General features: G+C 34.9%; 1 protein-coding gene across 9 annotated transcripts in view; it reads right to left on the bottom strand.

The window, feature by feature from the left end:
- EXOC6 (exocyst complex component 6) overlaps positions 1 to 20,780 on the bottom strand; it is a 222,746-nt gene that overhangs the window by 36,379 nt on the left and 165,587 nt on the right. For all 9 annotated transcript variants that reach the window (XM_021073794.2, XM_021073792.2, XM_084994874.1 and 6 more), the window contains 2 exons: positions 15,917 to 16,058; positions 462 to 535 (listed from right to left, as the gene is read on the bottom strand). In XM_021073794.2, coding sequence (XP_020929453.1) covers positions 462 to 535; positions 15,917 to 16,058 — 216 coding nt within the window. The remainder of the gene's footprint in view (positions 1 to 461; positions 536 to 15,916; positions 16,059 to 20,780) is intronic.

Raw genomic sequence — 20,780 nt, 5'->3', positions numbered from 1 at the left:
AATTACCTTTTAAAAATAGTTTTATCCTTTTTTCTAGAGGCATACAGAAAAATTATAAAATATTCTTTACAACGTTAATATTTTAAGGGGCTCCTTTCTAGGCTGTAATAATTTACATTTAACTCGAGTCCTAACCCTAATGGTATGCCACCAATTTTCATAAATGACCATGAAATCATTAAGAAATAACTTAAACTTCAAGTGCCACTAAACAAAAATATAAGGTTTTCATTTAGTCATCTGCTTGGCAAGTGATCACTAAGTTAAGTATGAGAATGTCCTATTAAGTTGAGTATCCCTGAATGGATACAGATTCAAAGAGAAGAACCAAATACATAGTTATCAAAGAAGTACTTTTTAAAAGAAAAGCTGTCTCAAGGCAAACAAGCATTCCTGTAGCATTAAAAGAAACAGGCGAGTGGGAGAAGGTAATAAATGAGAAGTATATTAATACATCTTACTTGTCTGAGGTCAATGAATGCTAGCTGCAGGGTATCCCCCTGGAATCCTGGTACAGGCTCAGAGCTGGCAAACACTATTAAAAAAAGAAATAAATAAAAACAAGATTACAAAATATACAAGGGCCTAACCACTAAATTAATTTCTACTCATCACAAAGGTATTATAATATTTATAGTAATCATTTCAAATAAAGACTATAACCTTCAATTTTCACAACTGAGAATGTTCTCCACACCCATTACCACAAATATTTTCATAATTTTAAACTTCTAATCTGCTGTTTGATTACTATAATCCTTAATTACAATACATTTTAAATGGTTACCCTACAAAAGTTCAAGAATAGTAATATACTTCAATCAAGAAAAGTTTTCTGACTCTTTTTAGCCTTAGGTGAATGATTATAGAATATTTTTTTTTTTTGTCTTTTTGCTATTTCTTTGGGCCGCTCCCGCGGCATATGGAGGTTCCCAGGCTAGGGGTCGAATCGGAGCTGTAGCCACTGGCCTACACCAGAGCCACAGCAACGCAGGATCCGAGCCGTGTCTGCAACCTACACCACAGCTCACGGCAACGCCGGATCGTTAACCCACTGAGCAAGGGCAGGGACCGAACCCGCAACCTCATGGTTCCTAGTCGGATTCGTTAACCACTGCGCCACGACGGGAACTCCTATAGAATATTTTGAAACTATACCAATTATAAGGCTGTCAACATATTTCAAAACATCTGCTTTGTTACAGAATATGCTCTATAAAAATCATACTTCTAGCTAACAGCAATAACAGTCAGCCCTGTAAAAAGTTAGCTTTAGGGAGTTCCTGTCGTGGCGCAGTGGTTAACGAATCCGACTAGGAACCATGAGGTTGCGGGTTCGGTCCCTGCCCTTGCTCAGTGGGTTAAGGATCCGGTGTTGCCGTGAGCTGTGGTGTAGGTCGCAGACGCGGCTTGGATCCCGCGTTGCTGTGGCTCTGGTGTAGGCTGGCAGCTACAGCTCCGATTAGACCCCTAGCCTGGGAACCTCCATATGCCGCGGGAGCAGCCCAAGAAATAGCAAAAAGACCCCCCCCCCCAAAAAAAAAAGTTAGCTTTAGATGAAGACAACAGGTAAAATGTTCAAAGTAGCAAAAGGAGGATGATAAAGGAATGTCTGTTCATTTCTTTTAATAATTTTAATAAAGAAATCCCACCTCTTTAAAAACTAAAAAATATTATAAGACAAAATATATTTAAGATTTCTTAAGATAGATTTCTTAATACCTTAAAAATATTTCAAAGGATTTTTTCAACATTTTGTACTTAAAAAAATTTTTTAATGGATATTCTTTTTATTTTTTCTCAAGCTTTGGGTTATTTTACAAATGTATGTAAATGTACATATTATACAATTCAGGATTGTTTTTTGTTTCATTCTATAGACTAAATATAACAACACTTTCGGAGTTCCCCGTCATGGCTCAATGGTTAACAAATCCGACTAGGAATCATGAGGTTGCGGGTTCCATCCCTGGCCTTGCTCAGTGGGTTAAGGATCCGGCGTTGCCGTAAGCTGTGGTGTAGGTTGAGGATATGGCTTGGAACTGGCATTGCTGTGTCTCTGGCATAGGCCAGCAGCTACAGCTCCGATTAGACCCCAGCCTGGGAACCTCCATATGCTGAGGGTGCGGTCCTCAAAAAACAAAAGACAAAAAAAAATAATAAAAATAAAAATTTAATATTAGTAATGCTTTCTTTAGTTGAAGTTAAGTTGAAGACAATCTCAATATTAGTTATTTTGAAAACAAAAGCCTTGTGGCCCATAAAAAAGACCTTATCATTTTACACACAAGCTTCTCTGATAAGAATAAGATGCCTGCCACCGCTCTCTCTCCTCCTATCTCAGTTTTCTTAGGGAATATTATAGATTTTTCCATTTGTGAATTTATATGGGAACATCCATATGCTATGGGGGCAGCAGAAAAAGAAAAAACAAAAAACAAAAATAAATAAAAGCCTAGCACAAAAAGCCTTGGCATTTTTGGAGAATGAAGAATTCAAATTAGTTTTTGTTGTTGTTGTTGTGTTTAAGATAATGATAATTTCTGCTGTAAGCATTAAAACTTTTTTCATTGTAAACATTTTTTTGATAAAATTTTAAACTGCATAATACTTTTAAAAAAAGAATACCAAATAATATAGAAACTTAATTCTTGCTGTTGATCACCATTAAGAACACTTTTTATTCTATACAATAAAATAAATTCCCAGGGCTGTTATGGTATTAACAGCTGTTTTCTATTATATTAAATAGCTCAATATGCTGCATTGTTTGAGTTCTGGTGTCCAGCTTTTATAATTTTTCTGCCCTCTCTTTTGCAGTCCTTTTTTTTTTTTTTTTTTTTTTTTTCTTTTTAGGACCATACCCATAGCATATAGAAGTTCCCAGGCTAGGGGTCAAATCAGAGCTGCAGCTGACAGCCAACGCCACAGCCACAGTAACATGGGATCTGAGCCACATCAGCAACCCATACCACAGCTCATGGCAGTGCCAGTTTGTTAACCCATTGAGTGAGGCCAGGGATTGAATCTGCATTCTCAACTAATCTGCATTAGTTGGGTTTGTAAGGCACTGAGCCACAATGGGAACTCCTCTTGCAATTTTAACATAAGTTCTTACTCCCTGCTCTCTTACTCATCTCTTATGTTATCTTTAGTCTTCTTGAGCAGTTAAGTCAGCTAATCAAATACTAGAATTGTGTCAAAGTAAGAGCAAATACAGCCTGAGCAAGGGCCTCTCCACAAGTAAGGCGAGTGAGTATATACATATGCCTTTGAGTATATGTACCTTTTAGCTACTCAGAGGTACACTATTTTCCTCATTATCTCTTGGTTCTCTGTAAGGTACCATGAAGTCACGGCCATTAGATAATTACATTTGCCTTTCCCAGAACCCCTCTTTCCAGAAAACTAAGATTCACTCAGCAAATCTAACCATATATTCATACTGTGACAACTCCATCATCCCCTACCATTCATTGCCCAGATAATTGAGCTGCCTCTCTAGTAACATCAGATCTTAACTGAAAAGCAACAAGCAAAATTCTATCAGCTCTTTAGAAGTAAAAATTTTTTTAATCTAAAAAATACTTTTCTTAAGCTCATCCAGCATATTGTTGGCTTTTTTGGCCAGTTCAGGCTGCTGTTTCCAAGTGACATTGAACTACAAATTTCTAGTGGTCTCCAACCAAGACTATAAATGTTAGCTCAGCATCTACCATCACCACGTATACATATGCACATAAATAAAGACTTCCTGTAACACAGAGAGACTTTATATATCAGACATAAAAATCAGCTCAATTTCAATTATATTTTAACTACTTTGACTATTTAATCTCCCAGATTTTTTCTACACTGAAAATAATCTGTCATTTTTCTTCTCCCTCAGTTTGTTTGTTTTTTTTTAATTCGTTTTTTTAGTTCTTTTTTTTTTTTTGGTCTTTTTGCTATTTCTTGGGCCGCTCCCGAGGCATATGGAGGTTCCCAGGCTAGGGGTCGAATCAGAGCTGTAGACACCGGCCTACGCCACAGCCACAGCAATGCGGGATCCGAGCCGCGTCTGCAACCTACACCACAGCTCACGGCAACGCCGGATCCTTAACCCACTGAGCAAGGGCAGGGACCAAACCCGCAACCTCATGGTTCCTAGTCGGATTCGTTAACCACTGCGCCACAACGGGAACTCCCCACTGCGCCACAACGGGAATTCCAGTTTCTGTTTTAAGATTTGTGGTTTAATGAGTCCCACCACTTGGGATTAAACCAAACAGCTTAGTGTCAAAATTATAATAGTACCACAAATTTATGTAGCTTTTTAGAGTCTACAAAGCACTATCTCACATACCATCTTCTTTGATCATCACAATAACTTATTTTAGTAAACAGAGCATGCAGATGATGGATCATCAGCTCTTGTAGCTAAAAGAGATACCCCCTTTGAGGAGTTCCTGTCGTGGCACAGTGGTTAACGAATCTGACTAGGAACCACGAAGTTGCAGGTTTGATCCCTGGCCTTACTCAGTGGGTTAAGGATCCGGCGTTGCCATGACCTGTGGTGTAGGTCGCAGACGCGCTCAGATCCCGTGTTGCTGTGGCTCTGGCATAGGCTGGGGGCTGCAGCTCCGATTAGACCCCTAGCCTGGGAACCTCCATATGCTGAAGGAGCGGCCCTAGAAAAAAGGCAAAAAGACAAGAAAAAAAAAAAAAAAAAAAAAAAGAGATATCCCCTTTGAAATATCTCCAACTGTCCCCAGAAGGCTCAGTTTAAAAGTCACCAAGTTCTTCATTTTATAGTACAAAATAAATAAATAAAAGTAAAGTGATTTGCCCAGCATCATATAGCTAATTCAGATTTCCTGACATTCAGACTTAATCCAGAATCTAATTAAGCATTCAGCCTCTCATCTTTCATTCCACCTCTCCTAAAAACCTAACCAGTATGAAAGTGAGAGTCACTGGCTTATTGCTTTCATCTTTTTCTCAAATGTTTTGTAGGGGTAGGAAGCTTCAGATTTTTCCTTTATTTCTTCAAAACTCAAATGCAGTCAATCCTGTTTTTACCTTCAAAAACATTTTGAGCCTGAATCTGTCTCTACCTTCGTTTACACTAGTATCATTTGTTGCCTGTACTACTAAAACACACTCCTATCTGGTCTCTCTTACTTCTTGTGTGCCACTTCTCTATCTCCTTCTCCCAGGATGACTTACAGAAGATGTAAACTGATTTGTGCCACTTCATAGTAACATCTTTCAATGGTTCCCCATCACCTTCACAATAAAGCAAGACAAATAAGGTCCTTTAGAACCTGGCCTTTGCCGATCTCTCCAGCCTCATCTCTTACTACTTCCTAGGGCACCTTAAACTCTTTCCATTCCAAACCACCTGCACTTCCTTATATATGCCACAGTCTCTTTTCACAGTACTTTGATCCTTCTGCCTGGAGCATCTTTCTTTTCTTTTCCATTGGATAGCTTTTATTTATCCTTCCATTCACACATCTTCCAGGGGAGACTTCCACTGCCTTTCGGGCTGGATTAGGTCTCTCATCTGTGATTTAATTGCAGCTCCTGTACACAGTCTAACTACATCACTCATTTTGGTAACTTGTAATTGTTTATCTCTGGATTTTCTCATCAGACCATGAACTCCCTGAGGATAGGAAATATACTTCCATTATTATACCTATACCACCTTAGCATGATGCCTGACACATAGCAACTACTCAAGGAAAATTTCTTAAATGAATGAAGGAAAACTGAACAAATAAACTCTAAGGGGGTACTATCTAATCCTGGTAATTGATACATCATCTAGCTCATTGATTAGATCTAGAATGATGCTGTCCTATAGAACTTCCTTCAATAAGTGAAATGTTCTAAGCTGATCTGAATTTTCAGCTTTATTTAATAGTTACATATGACTATTACCTAGTGTAAATCTAAAATATTCTGGGCGTTCCCATCATGGCTCAGTGGAAACGAATCTGACTAGCATTCATGAGGATACAGGTTCCATCCCTGGCCTTGCTCAGAGGGTTAAGGATCCAGCGTTGCTGAGAGCTGTGGTATAAGTCACAGACGTGGCTGGGATCCCGAGTTGCTGTGGCTGCAGTGCAGGCCAGCAGCTACAATTCCAATTCGACCCCTAGCCTGGGAACCTCCGTATGCCACAGGCGCAGCCCTAAAAAGACAAAAATTAAAATTAAAAAAAATAAAACATTCTGTGTATATTTAGCGTATTTATTTCAAAATAACTGAGGGTGGGTGAGAATATTCCAAATGTTTCCTTCAGCCAAAACTAAACTGCGAATTCTTCCACTAAACAAGAAGCTCCTGGGAGGTTTTTTGTTCTTACTTTTTATACACCCCATGCTTACTGTACAAGAAATATTCATAACTATGTTGAATGAATCAATAATAATACAAATAATTCATTTCTACTAATATTGTCCCAATAATTCTAGAGGTAGATTTCAATTTGGGGGCTTTTCAAAGAACGGATGACTAATTTTTGGAACCCTTTAAGTTTGTCTTCAGAGTCCTTCCTGCTTATCCCGATTCTCATTTTATGTATGATTTGTCATATTTTGGGGTTTCTTTGTTCTCCTCCCTTGGGACAACTTTTTGTTATTTTTATTTAGTAATGCCTACTTCCTTATTATGAGATCTTTGTCTTTATCGTTTAGTTATGCCATTAAGGGCATTTTTAAAAAAATGCACAATGATCCTAGTTTTTCAATAAGATATTTAAAAATAGTTTCTAGGCTTTCTAAACTTTTGTTATTTTTTTTTAAAAGAAAGTCAAAATCTTTGGGTTGTTTTCACTTAATGCCTCTAAAATAAAGGTTAGAGAGGGAAATGCCATTTTATTCGTAAGGTAAAACTTTGCTGTATCAGCCTAACTGGGAAGAAGATAATTAATTTAGACAAAATGAAAGTAAAAAATAATACATGCTGTAGAAGCTGTGATTATGACCAAAAAAAAAAACCTTCCAAACTGGTAATCTGTGAAGTCTTAGGAGAATAAATAACGAGTATCTGTTGGCAAAATCATGAATTATTTATAAATATAACAAAACTTGAAGTAGGGAAATAAGCCCTCTCTGCCTTTAGGATCTGTGTATAAATGTACAGGGTTTGTATTGGGGTAACAAAGATGGCTAAGATGTCAGAATATAAGCACTTATCCTGGCATGAAAACATAAACCTCTGAAACTAAATGCAGAGGGAATAAGTCTATGAACAATCTTGTCTTAGGCAGACAGTTATTTCTACTGTAAGGTACAGAATGTGGATTATTTGGAAAACAACTACACAGAGTAGAAAGAATTGTCAGGGGGTGAGGAGAAGGGGAAGAGAGCGTGTCCCTGGAGACACAAGAGCAAAGAGACTAAAAGATTGACAGAAGATTGAAAAGGAGGGTGAGGAGGTTAGGCTAAATAAAGTCTTAAGACTTTGCTTACAGGTGACAAGGCAAGGGCCTATAAAATGGAATGTTTGTAACTAAAAAAAAATGACTCGATATAAATACCAATAGTCTGCATATTGAAGATATTACTCATAATTCCACTTCTTACTAGATTTGAAGATTTAAAGGAGCTAGTTAGAATCCAAATTTTGGCTAGTCAAAGCATTCTATGTGCACCAGATGTGTCATTAGAAGGGATGATGAAGAGCACCATCTAGTGGTTTTTCTGGTGGTGGAGAATTCATGCCTGAGAGAATGAGGGGTCTTGTCAGAATTCTTGACTCATATTCTGTTACATGCAGTTGGCAACAGTGGAATGCAAGCCCAACACGCCCCTCTACATTCATCACCCCACTCTTGAATAAGGTAGTATCTATTTCTCTCTTTTTCTTGGAAAAGGGGCAAAGTAGCCTCAATTTAATATCCTAAATGACATTAAAACCAGGAACAAATTCAAGTAGGCAAATAATATAATAGCACTCAGCTTATTTATATGTATATAAATAAGGAGTTCCCTTGAGGCACAGCAGGTTAAGCATTCAGCATTGTCACTGCAGTAGCTCAGGTCACCGCTGTGGCTTGGGTTCAATATCTGGTCTGGGAACTTCCACGTGCTGTGTGCAAGGTAAAAAAAAATTAAAATTAAAAAATTAAAAAACAATTTTAAAGATATTGAAATATCTCCTTTGCAATCTACATAATTTTCCATGAATCCTTTAATTTGGGGGTATGGGCCTCTTCAAGGCTAGAATTAGAGGCCCTGAGGTCACAGCCATATATATATATGTATGAGAATCTATAAAAAGACTTTTTTTTTATTTGAGATAGGCTAAACCTTTATCCAAATGAAAAAAGACGAGGGCCTTCAAACCTAGAGATTCACCTATTCCTCAATAACTCACCTCTGAAAAAGGTACCAGTGCTCTTCAACCTGGAGCTTTACTAGTGCTTATGAATTTAGGATGTTAAACTCTTAGGAACTGATAACCTCATTTAGGTATTTGTATAGAAAATATTAAAAGTACATTCTAGACCTATTCTGGGTACTTCAAATCTTTGATTGCCTGATGCTTTGGAAATGTTCTGTGATTTTTTTAGATTTCTGAGATAACTTTATGGGAGCTTAAGAGAACACTTTTATCTTTTCCTCTATACAGTTACATTTGTAAGGTATCTTATACTTGGACCCAATATATAACAGGTGTTTGATAAAACAAAAGCATATACACAGATTTAGAATTTCAGCTTCATGCCAAGCTTGGCAAATATTCCTCCAACTAAGAGTGATTTCTCTTGAACTTATACAAAAATGATCAATGCAGCTTTCAGAAGGGGCTACACTTGCAATTCCAAATGGATGCCTTTCTGCCTTCTCCAACCACAGAGTTACAATCGTATTTCAAAAATACCACTTCCTTCACTCATAGACCCTACCTAATATTCTCAATTGATATAAATTTTTATCTAAATTAATTCTGCTTCTATATTCTTTCACGGTACCATATGCTTTCCGTTTGTAGAATTTAACACATATAATCATATTTACTAGTACAGTTGTATAATGAATGCCTCCCCACTGGGCTTAAACCCCAAAAAGGTTAGGACCTTTTCTCTTTGGTTTACTACTGTATCCCCTAAATGCCAAGCACATAGTAGATATGAAGGAATTAATGTATAAATACAAAGTCCCATACTCTTCTTTGCCTTAAATTTTACTACCTCTGAATCCTAGAACTAGGATGCATCTTGGAAATTATCAATTCTAAATCCCAATTTCACCAGAAAAGTCGAGGCCTCTCAAATGTTAAATGGTTTGTCCAAAGCCACTTGCCCAAATACAGGCAGAGCCAGGACTAGAACCATGGTCTCAACTTCCTAACATGTGTGCAGACCATCTTAAGATTAATTTGAAAGCACTTAAGGAAAAAAAAATTCTTTGTAAGTTCACATGATTCCATCCCTGAACTCAGACATTTTATCAGGTTCGACCTATGGGTTAAAGACGATCCAAAGAAAAATGACCAAAAGGGGAGTGAAAATAATTCCATAAGAAAACATCAAAGAAATTATGACTGTTTAGTTCAGAACAGATGAAGTTAAAGGGTCATTTAAACAGTCATCAAATATGTGAAAGAAAAAAAAAAGTACAGCAGCATCAATTGGCCTTAACTTTTTTTTTTTTTTTTTTTTTTTTTGTCTTTTTTGTCTTTTGTTGTTGTTGCTATTTCTTGGGCTGCTCCCGCAGCATATGGAGGTTCCCAGGCTAGGGGTTGAATCGGAGCTGTAGCCACCGGTCGAGCCGCGTCTGCAACCTACACCACAACTCATGGCAACACTGGATCGTTAACCCACTGAGCAAGGGCAGGGACCAAACCTGCAACCTCATGGTTCCTAGTCGGATTCGTTAACCACTGCGCCACGCCACGACGGGAACTCCGGCCTTAACTTTTTAATTACAAAGGTAGGAGAACTCCAGAAAAGACAAACGAAGATTATAGAGACTTTCTGATTTGCTTTTTGCTCATTATTCAAAAAATATATGCTATGAGCACAGCATTCTGCACGGTGCCTACAATTATAAATTCTATGTCGAATCTACATAACTATATGAGATGATTAAATCTCTTTTCTTCCCCCTCTCCTCTTCCTCTCCTTTCCTCTTTCTTTTTCTCCCTCTTCATATCACCCACCCCAACTGGGGTGCGTTCTTCTATCTCTTCTATGTGATTCTCTAACAACCCAAATCATGTCCAATTTACTCATTCACTGATTCTATATATTCTGTTCTCCAAAATGTCTAGAACTCATCTTTTTCTCTTCATTCCCACTGCTAAAGTCAAGCTCTTTCTATCCTTCACAGATAAAAGTTCAAGAGTCTTTTAACAGGTCTTCTTATCTGCAATATCTCTCTCATTTCAGTTCAACTTTCATATGACAGAGTTAACTTTTCTATAACATAGACTTCAACATAGACTTCACCTATGGTCTTGATTAAAAAGTTTCAATGGCTCTTTATTGCTTATTAAATAAAGTCTAACATCCAGAAATTTAACTTTTTCCAATCATATCCTTCAATACTTTCAATCATGTATCTTACAGTCCATCTTCTCAACCCCATGTCACATAAAATTAACTGCTTTCTAAAAGTAATATATACTTTTATAAAGAATTTATGTTCTATTATAGTTATTTACATGTCAGTTTCCTCCCCACCCAGTATGTGACATCTTTAAAACCTGATTCATCTTTGATTTCCCAGTATATAACAGCTAATAGGTTCCCATTTAACATCTGAATAAAATGAATCTTCCTACAGATCAGTTGGCTCTACATGGAAAAAATTCAGTTACAGACTTTTAGCTCAAGCCAGTTTAACTCACAAGTATGTGTGTCACCAGGGAAAAGGGCACAAACACACTGCCTGAAAAAACAAGTGAGCACATAGATGGATCAAGACTAATTCTTTCACCACCAGAAAAAGAAAACAAAAACTAAAAGCACATGGCTGAATGATAAAAGAAACTGAATTACTTCTAACTTTCTACCTTCCCAAACTTTAGCTTGTTGTGCTATTTGTTTCTATCTTAAGACCTAGGAAATATATGTATAACGTTTTCATGAAGTCATGAGGATGGAAAAATAATCAAACAAAATAAGAGGAAAATTTTACTCAGAATAAAAGTCATTTTTTTTTTTTTTTCTTTTTAGGGCCGTACCCGCAGCATATGGAGGTTCCCAAGCTAGCGGTCAAATTGGAGCTGTAGGCGCCGGCCTACGCCACAGCCACAGCAACACCAGATCCGAGCCGTGTCTGTGACCTATACCACAGCTCATGGCAATGCTGGATCCTTAATGTACTGAGCAAGGCCAGGGATCCAACCTGCCTGCTCATGGATGCTAGTCAGATTTGTTAACTGCTGAGCCATGATGGGAACACCTAAAGGTCATTCTTGGTACTTATATTTCATGCTTCTCCTATTGCTTAAATTCTTTGACTTAAGCCCTTCTTGAGATGCCCAGGATCTTTGGTGGTTCATGGTATCTAGTTCCTGATCTCTATTATCAGACTTCCTCAGACTCTGGGTTTCTTACTAGAGCAAAACAGACTAGTAGGGTTTTACGTTAATCCTGTGAACCAATCACAGACTTTTAGGTATTGGTTTCTGAGCTTTTTAAAAGGAAAGTAATTATTATGAGTCAATATGGGTTTATGAAGAATCAGAATAGTATCATTTTCTTCTATGAAAGGGCAATTAGACTGGTAGATGAGGAAAATTCAATGGTCATTATTATCCCTACATAGCAGCAAGATATCTGGCAAAGTTGCTCATAACTTTGAATTATGTTTTAGATTCAAACTATTAGTTAAATTCAATTAGGGAATTAACAACTGGCTGAAAAAAAAATCTAAAGATACCCATAAGATTCTGAATAATGGATCTAAGTCAGTATGAATATAGATAGATGTAATGTGGTTTTTAAACATTATTGGGCATCAGTATTACCCAAAGTGTCTATTCAAAGAGAAATTGCTGTTTCCTGTGCCTGGAATTCCCAATAAAGTAGGTAAAGCCCCCAAATTCACATTTCTAACAAGTTCCCAGGTGATACCATTGCTGCTCATCTGGGAAGCAGGTTTTGAGAACCACTGATATACAATATATCAGGATATAGATATCATGTTTTGTTTAACATTTTGCTAATTACCTTGTTAAATAAAAGCATGATGACAAATCTTCAGATATTAAGTTCTGATATAAAAAGACCTCAATGGGCTAGCTGTGGGATAAATCTTAAAACAAAGCTTAATAGGGATAATCTTAAAATGCTAAAACAAAAACCAATCATATAAGAAAAACAAAGCTTGGCAATCACATACAAAGAGAAAGATAAAGAGATTTTAGAACATTATAGCTTTAGTGATTCAAGAATATATACTCTGAGTACCAAAAAAGGTAATAAAAGTTTGGACTTTACTGATAAAGTATGAAAATATTAAACAATGTATTTGATAGTCCAACAACATACTATACTGGTTTCCTCACACCTTGCTTTAGCTGTATTCACTTCTGGACAGAAAACCAGTTTGTTCAAAGAAGAGCTTTGGATCTAACATCATATCACATGAGAATAGTAAGAGGAATTGTTGATATCTGGCCTTCAGAAGATTCAGAAAGAAATAACAGCAGTTTTCATATAATTGGCTTGTGGATTAGGACTTGATTTTCTCTGTATGACCCTAAGCAAAACTGCCGCATATAGTTGTCAGACTGCTTACTATACATGGGTGCCCAGCTGAGGAGAGAAGTGGGTAGGAAGTGAGGGCTGAAATGTAGCTCACATTTCACCTGATAACCACATGCTTTGGCTGGAACAAGGGTAAACTTTTTCTAGTTAATATAAAGGGGACAACGCTGGAAGACTTTTTCCTTTCAGTGGGAATACCTTTTCTAACTTGCGCAAAGGCACAATATGGCCCAGGGGTGACTCTAGCCCTAAAGTAAAACTAGATCCATTAGAAGAAGTTTAGAGAAAACAATTTCAGCTCAATGTAAGAAACTGATAAGGTATTAAATAGAAACACATTTTCTGAAGAGTACTTAATCTCCCAAGTTAAATGTTCAAGGAATAGGTGGACCACTATTTGACAGATTATTTCCAAGGCAGAGGAGTATGTAAGCATATTTTACCAAGTGGGTGGTGAAACTCAATGATCATTTAGTTTCTAGGATTCTACATCTGAACTATCTGTTTCTTTTTCCCATATCCCTGTTGATTCCTAAGGCATCCAGATTCCTTCTCTTCACAAATTTACCATGTATTATTTAGTCCTCCTCTTACCTAACCAAATTCTTCTTCCTATCCCCCTTTCTTCTCCTTTCCCGGCCCCAATATGGAGAAAGCATACACATGGCATTAATACTGAAAATAAACTTTGTATTTTTAAAAAAGTGCTTTCTTCCAGATTTAAAAAAGCAAACAAAAACACTATTAAAATAGGGATGAAAACTAAAATTCTCTGAACATATTATTAAGAGAAGGCAAAGTTTCATTTTCAAGTGAGTCATGTATCACTGAAAGTCATGAATTGGGAGGGGGTACCTAATTCTTTTGCACCAGGAAGAGAGTGGAATAAACATGAAAAATGTAATATTAATGTATATTTGTTCAGTGGGTACTGAACACCTGATACTCTATTAAGTAAGTAATGAGTAAGTAATACTTGATGAGTATTAAGAAACAGAGCCAATCTTAGGCATCATCTTAAAGGAAGCAGAGTTATTTTCTGTGGTTTGTCTTTGAGTCCTGGTTTCTCCCTTTCCATATCTATAGTACCAAAACCTTGGCCCCCATCAGGCTAGGGTTTATCCCTCCTGCACATGATTCCAGAGTTCTTTAACTGAGTTACACCTTACACTTAGGTATAATCTCTTCTAAGAGATTAGGCCTTTAAGAAAACATCAGCATCTTAAAAAGAGTCTTCAGTAACTCCACCTAAACAAGCAACTAATGGGAGAACTGTCCTACGATGTGACAGAGAGGCAAAGTTTTGTATTTTGTGTGCCTTTCTCTAGGTATAGTTAGACCTGCTCTTCTTGGAGAGATAAGAGTACAGAAAAAAGATTAAGGTATTTAAAAAGTTGCCTAACCAAACAGTAACTTCCATTTTTAAACAAGATATCTAATTGAGAAAATATAAACAAATGCCAATAAAGGGTTCAACCACCTAATTATTTTGAATCTGCATTAAAGACGTAATAATACAAAGTGTCTCAAGCGATATTTATGTAAAATGTTTATACAAGCATTGTCATACTGAAATGATCTCAAAAGATAACTTTTAAGGAACTTTAAGAATCTAGTTTCAAACTATTTGTAGAATGCATTAACAATTACTTTGAGTTAGAAACATTTTAAAAAGTGCTTTCTGGTAAAAAATTTTTGTAAATACAAAATAAATATAATAAAGGTTTTATAATTAGAGAAATTAGAAATGCTTTCCAGAAAAAGAAAATGAATCCTTCTTTTCCCTAGGGAAAAATGTTCTTTAGCTTTGTAGATCAGTATCTCTCTCTCTCTCTCTCTCTTTTTTTTTTTTTTTGGAAGGAACTAGGTAAGTTTTTAAAACTTTGAATTTCTATTTATTTGTCTTTTGCCTTTTTAGGGCCACACCCATGGCATAGGGACGTTCCCAGGCTGAGTCTAATCGGAGCTACAGCTGCTGGCCTATGACACAGCTGCAGCAATGCCAGATCCCATCCATATCTTCGACGACCTACACCACTGCTCACAGCAACGCTGAATCCTTAACCCACTGAGCGAGGCCAGGGATCGAACCTGTATCCTCATGGATACTAGTCGGGTTCATTAACCACTAAGCCACAATGGGAACTCCTGAATTTTTGTGTGTGTGTAATAAACAGTTGATCTTGATCAAAGGGCCCATATAATTATTCTTTTTAATATTAATTGTTTTTCCTAGCAGAATGCCTTACATACAAGGGAAGACATTTATTACTTGTTGAAAAAAACCTGTCATTTCTGCTTCAGTTGCAAGCCAGGGACATTTAATTTGTTAATGTCTTTCACATAGAATATATTATGGCAAAATCTGACTCAAGCAAGTATTTTATAATCCTTCTTGTGGCCCAGTGATTTTCAATTTATCAACAGTAGTGTTTGACTAAACTGTCAACCAGTGATTTTCATCATTTAATCAGTGAAAGTAATGCTTAAAAATTGTTCCACAAACTCACATATAAGGATAATAAAATCTACAAGCATGTATAACAAGGCTAATAACGAAATACCACATTAAATTTTGAAGCTGACTGGCTAATGTCACCTTAGATTATGGAATCTGCTAACCTCATCAACTAAAGAGAATAAAGTGAAAAATAATGACAAAAGTAAAGACTAGAGAAATTCTTTGGGGAAGAGAATCAAAAGATTTAGAGAATAAAAGAAGCTTCACTTGGAATGCTGAGTCCCAAGATTATCCTTTAGCAAATATCTGAAAAGTTATTTTTAAGTAAGAATGACAAACTTAGAACAATTTCATTTGTTTATTACAAACCTTAGGAGAAGAATGACCAAAAAAAAAAAAAATTAAAAATCATTTTTTTCTTCTTTTACAATTTTTTTTTCATTTTTTAGAGTTTTACTGAAGTATAGTTGATTTACAATGGTCTGATAACCTTTGCTGTACAACAAATCATCTTTTTAATTATCCATTCTGGACTGTCACTTAAGTGCCTCTCTGGAGGTCCCAAATGTGAAACTGAGATATTTTTCTCTTCCTGGAAGGAATCTGCTTCTAAGGCTGACAAAAGTTAAGCTGAATCAGGCTTCTTCCCTCTTAGAACTATCACATTATATATCATTTTTTCATATAATTTAAATATAGATTCCTATAAATGAATCATATTTAAACAAAAAGGTACTTACATTCACATTGTATGACATCTAAGTTAAATTGCTGAACAGCTCCCATGCTTATCTGTTTTAACTCACTGTCCAATAGCATCTGCATTAAGGATGTTGACAGATGCTGGCAGGCTGACATGCAAGCAGTCTGGGCAACTTTCCCCTGTTTAAAACAAATATCCAAACCAAAAGAATAAACAAACATAGAAATATACCATAAATTACCACAAAAATTATACGCATTGTATTTTTTGTTGCTTTTTTTTTTTTAGAATAATTATTGGCCTTTCTGTATTCTTAGTTGCAGTCTTTTAGCATAGGAGTTATAAGTAACATTCTGTTCACTTGTCCTTCTCAGGATATAAATATCATTAAAGCTTTAACAGCACTCAGGAAAATTAAAATACAAGATTAAAATCCACTAATTATTATTTTAGGTCTCTTGAAATGCCTTATGTATTTTTTTTAAAGTGTACATTAAAATACGACATTGTGACACAAAATATCTGTCATGGTGATGAAACATTTTATTCATATAATGCTCTTTAAGCTCTTCTTTATATAATTAACCAAGTCAAGAAATAAGGGAGATAATTAGCAGTATAATTTATTCTAATTTAAACTGTACCCAATATACTTTATAATGCATATATTGATACATATATAATATGTAAAATATACATTGAGTCATTAGGTCCTACTTCTAATCAGAGTATTAGTTTGTAGTATAGTTTCAATCAGCAGGGAAAAAAAGAAGCTTGCCTACCAATATGATTTCACAATCATCTACAGATCTACGTAAGTTTTAGAAATTAAATTTTAAAATCAACTGATGATTTAGAAATATGTAGTTAAGTGAGCTACAAATACCTATGGTTGTCTTTTAGATATATATACATCATAAAATATTTTCTACTACAAAAAGCTCCTAAAATGATAACTGAATTTGACTCACAGCCCTGATTCAAGCTATATGTTCTTAAAAACAAAAACAAAAAAAATTTAAATGTTTAGCCTCTAGATCACACAGCTAAATCACAACATAATATCACTTTTAGTATAAATCATTCTTTTAAGCAGTCTTTTTATTTCAACTAGAAGTTTAAAATATAAAAATTCTTTTAGATAATGTTTTCCAGTGTAATACTGCTCATAGTATGGCTATCTCCAACCCACAACTATGTGATTTGGTGATGGATTGACTGCCATGGTAAGATTCAAAAATCTATGAATAGGGTTAAAAATAATGACTTTTGGAAGCAAAACATGTGTCATGTTTTGTTCATTTGCATTAACAAATATTTACCCAGTGATATTTGATAATTATGCTTTTTCCTACTTATCACAAAGGCCAGGAAAGTTACAAATTCATGAAAATCTTCCAAGCATAAATGCCACAATACATTAGTACAAAAATGTTAACATAGGGTTGATATCTGTTAAAAAGTAAGAAGAACATAAATGTATTTTCAAGATGTTTACTGGAACAGTTGTTCATGAAATTACACACTCAAAGTCAGTCTAGAAACAAGGAACTTTCATGAATCTTTATGAATCTTTTTGAGTCTTTAGCATTTAGACACTATGCCCAGTGAAAAACTGTGCATCTGAAATGGAATGTCAAATTCTCGATCAAAAACTTTAGAGATAAAAGCTGATGCAAACAATATATTTGACAGATACTGATGAACTGCCAAAAAGGAATGTAACAAACAATGCAAAACCCAGCATGCTTCAAGATCCCCAAACCCAATAGGAATTAGTCTAGGAGACATGCAGCTTCATTCCCCAAGCAGAATATATCAATATGAATGGGGGGAGCTGGGAGAGAGACAGAAAAAGAAGAAATCAATGGCATGTAATTTAATTACAACATAAAAGGCTTGAGAATACTTAATGGAAATGTCATTTTGACTTAACTGAACAATTTAGTGCATTTTACTTTAATGTATTTTGCCATCAAATCAGCTCCATGTCCTTCTAAAGGCAAAAGCAGATTAATAAATTACTAATATATTCATTTCATAAACAAACACACTGTACAATGTAAGTGGTATTATTTTAAGGTGAACTTTAAATTTGAACATGTGTTCAGATGCTACAAGTGACTATGTAGCAACAGTACTGGAGCCAAAATGATGGTACTAGTATAAAAAATACAGGCTATTCCATAAATTTGGTGGATATAGGTAATGAAAACACATATATGTGTGTGCATACACACATACACACTCACACACAAGTTTAGCTTTTGTTTAAATAACATGTAATAATGAAATTCTAACATTAAATTTCTTTTGATTATGCATATTAAATACAGGCTTATTGTTCTCAAAGATAGAAGTTTAAAATATTTACAAAATATTCAAAGGAAATAAATTCTTACTTTTTATGCTCAAAATTAATATCAAAGGTTCAAATTCCTTAAATTTTTAAAGTTATATTCTATAAGATCATACAGTTTTTCATGTGAACAAACATTCTTAAATTTTACCTGATTTAACTGATTTTGAGAAAGAAAATTTAAAAGTTCTGGAAATTTGCACATCCCCAAAATAACTTTAGCAATTCATTTTTGAAGCCTATATATAGCCCTTGGTACACTTCTGTATAACCAAAACACCCCTTCCTGAACACTATTTTGCTATTACTGTTGGGGCTTTTAATACTATATCACTTTCTAGAACAAAAACAATCTAAGTACTTTTACAACTACCTTTAAAAACTGGTCCTTTTCATTATAGAGATGCTCTGGTTTTTAACATTACAACAAACAAAGCAAAAGTAATTAAGTGAAGTGACTGAGGAAACACTGCACATTTAATAAATATCAAGTACCTAGGAGTTTCTGCTCCCCTCATGTGAAAAATTAATTGCAACTCTTATTAACATTCTCTTTAACAACATAAATTTCAGTAAATAAGTAAAAACACCTGCCAAACTTTTAAAGGTAACTATTTTTTTTACCCTGCTCTAACATTTTGCTGAAAACAACTTGCAAAGACAGAAAATCCTTAGACAAACTTCTTATATTTCAAAGGAACTTGTAAAAGAGAATCTGCTGACATATTAGATCCTTTTTGCATTACCCAAAAGCTTTTCTTCTAAGAACAATTGTGGTAAAGAGACATTTGGCTCCTAGGGAATTCCCAAAGGGTCAACCATATGCATCCTTCCATGGCACCTTCACAGTGCTGCTTTCTAGATCCATGTCTCAAAAGCAGCTTTCATCATTTACTTGTATGTCAGTCAATATGATTTATGGACTGCATTCAACAAAGTCAAAGCATATAGAATGAGAAATATGACTACAATCTGCTAATTTGTTTTGTATTGAGCCACTTACGAGTCAAAGACCTAATGTCAGACTGAGACCAGCAACACAATTAACCAGTCGGTGACAGATTCATCCATCCTCCCTGCCAGGCTGTGCCAATCAAAGACAGCATGAGGTGACATTTGGTGAAATCAGTAAGAAAACTCATTCTCTAAGTAACCTATGTGAGACCTTGATTGACACTTTTTGAATTTAGTTTGTGGAACACAGCCACTCTTTATCTAATAGTCCCTCACTACAAGCTGTGAAATAAGGCTTTTAATGCCAATCATAAGAACAATAAACCACAAACCACCAACCCTCAGTTTAAAAGGAATCAAGAAAACACATCTGTTTGTATGTCAAGCCAAATTTCCAAAATAATTTACTATTATAGATTAAAGATACTCTGTTTCCTTTGAAACATCATAAAGTGACATAGCAACAAAAATACAACACATTTTATTAGATTATGGCTCAAACCTGTTTTGGTTTCAAAGTAATGTTTTGATAGATCTACTCTAATATAATAGTGGGAGAAATGTAGAATACTTAAAAACTAATTTGACACATTTAAATTTTCATTTGAAGTTTTCATTTCTGTCTCACCACTCTCTTATTTCAAAGATCTAATAAAAAAAGGGAAGGTTTGATTTCAATAGTAACTATTTGAAAGCATTTTTCAATGCTGCTTTCATTCTTTCAAATACATTTAACATAAAAATGTGCTCTTGAAATCACAACCATTCTTTATCGGTCTACTTTCCTTAATGATCCCAGGAGAGTCCATTTTTCTTTATTTATACCCCCACAAAAGATCAACTTTACACAATAAGTTACTCTTTTATGTAAGTAAAAAAAAAAAAAAAAAAATATATATATATATATATATATAGACTCAGAAATATTGTACACTGTATTATTCTTTAAATTGATAACAGGTTTTGTTTTAAAAGGTTATGTAACTCTTGTCAGAAAAACTGGAAAGCTGAAATGAAATTAAGGTCAATTTAAATATTAAATCTAAAACTGGTAAGTGAACTTATTAATTCTGATTCTATAGGGTATTTAAAGTTATTAATTTTTTAATTTACTTAAACAAAACTTTAAAACACTGCTATATTATTAAAACTTATTGCCTCTCAGTTTGCCACATGAATTTCAGTTATGAGACTATGAAATAACCTTTTCAGAGGGAAGACAAAGAGGAAAGAAAGTATTTTGATGAATTGGTCAGCATTCTAAATGGCTACAATTTTTAGCCTTTTAAAACATGCAGTCCAAAAGAGTGAGGGTTTTCATCAAATATGAAATAAACACTAAAATTAGAAATAAATTCTTAATTGAAAAAAGATGTCTAGTTGAAAAGTAGACATTTTAAGAAATCTATTATTCTTCTAATCTATTATTCTAATAGAAATCTATTATTCTTTTACATAAGAATCAATAATTTAAATTTTACTATGTGAAACTACATTTACTCAAATTTAAAGAATGCCATTAAATCAGGAAAAAAAACATGCCTAAACATTAGTATACAACATGAAAATTTCCCCAAGATGATTTCAC

Source organism: Sus scrofa, chromosome 14 (genome assembly GCF_054392235.1).
Source record: "Sus scrofa isolate SSC_HxYL_T2T_F1_AM1 chromosome 14, Sscrofa_HxYL_maternal_Yorkshire_Landrace_v2.0, whole genome shotgun sequence".
Taxonomy (NCBI): domain Eukaryota; kingdom Metazoa; phylum Chordata; class Mammalia; order Artiodactyla; family Suidae; genus Sus; species Sus scrofa.
The sequence above is the reverse complement of the archived record's forward strand: the minus strand, read 5'-3'. Positions and strand labels throughout refer to the sequence as shown.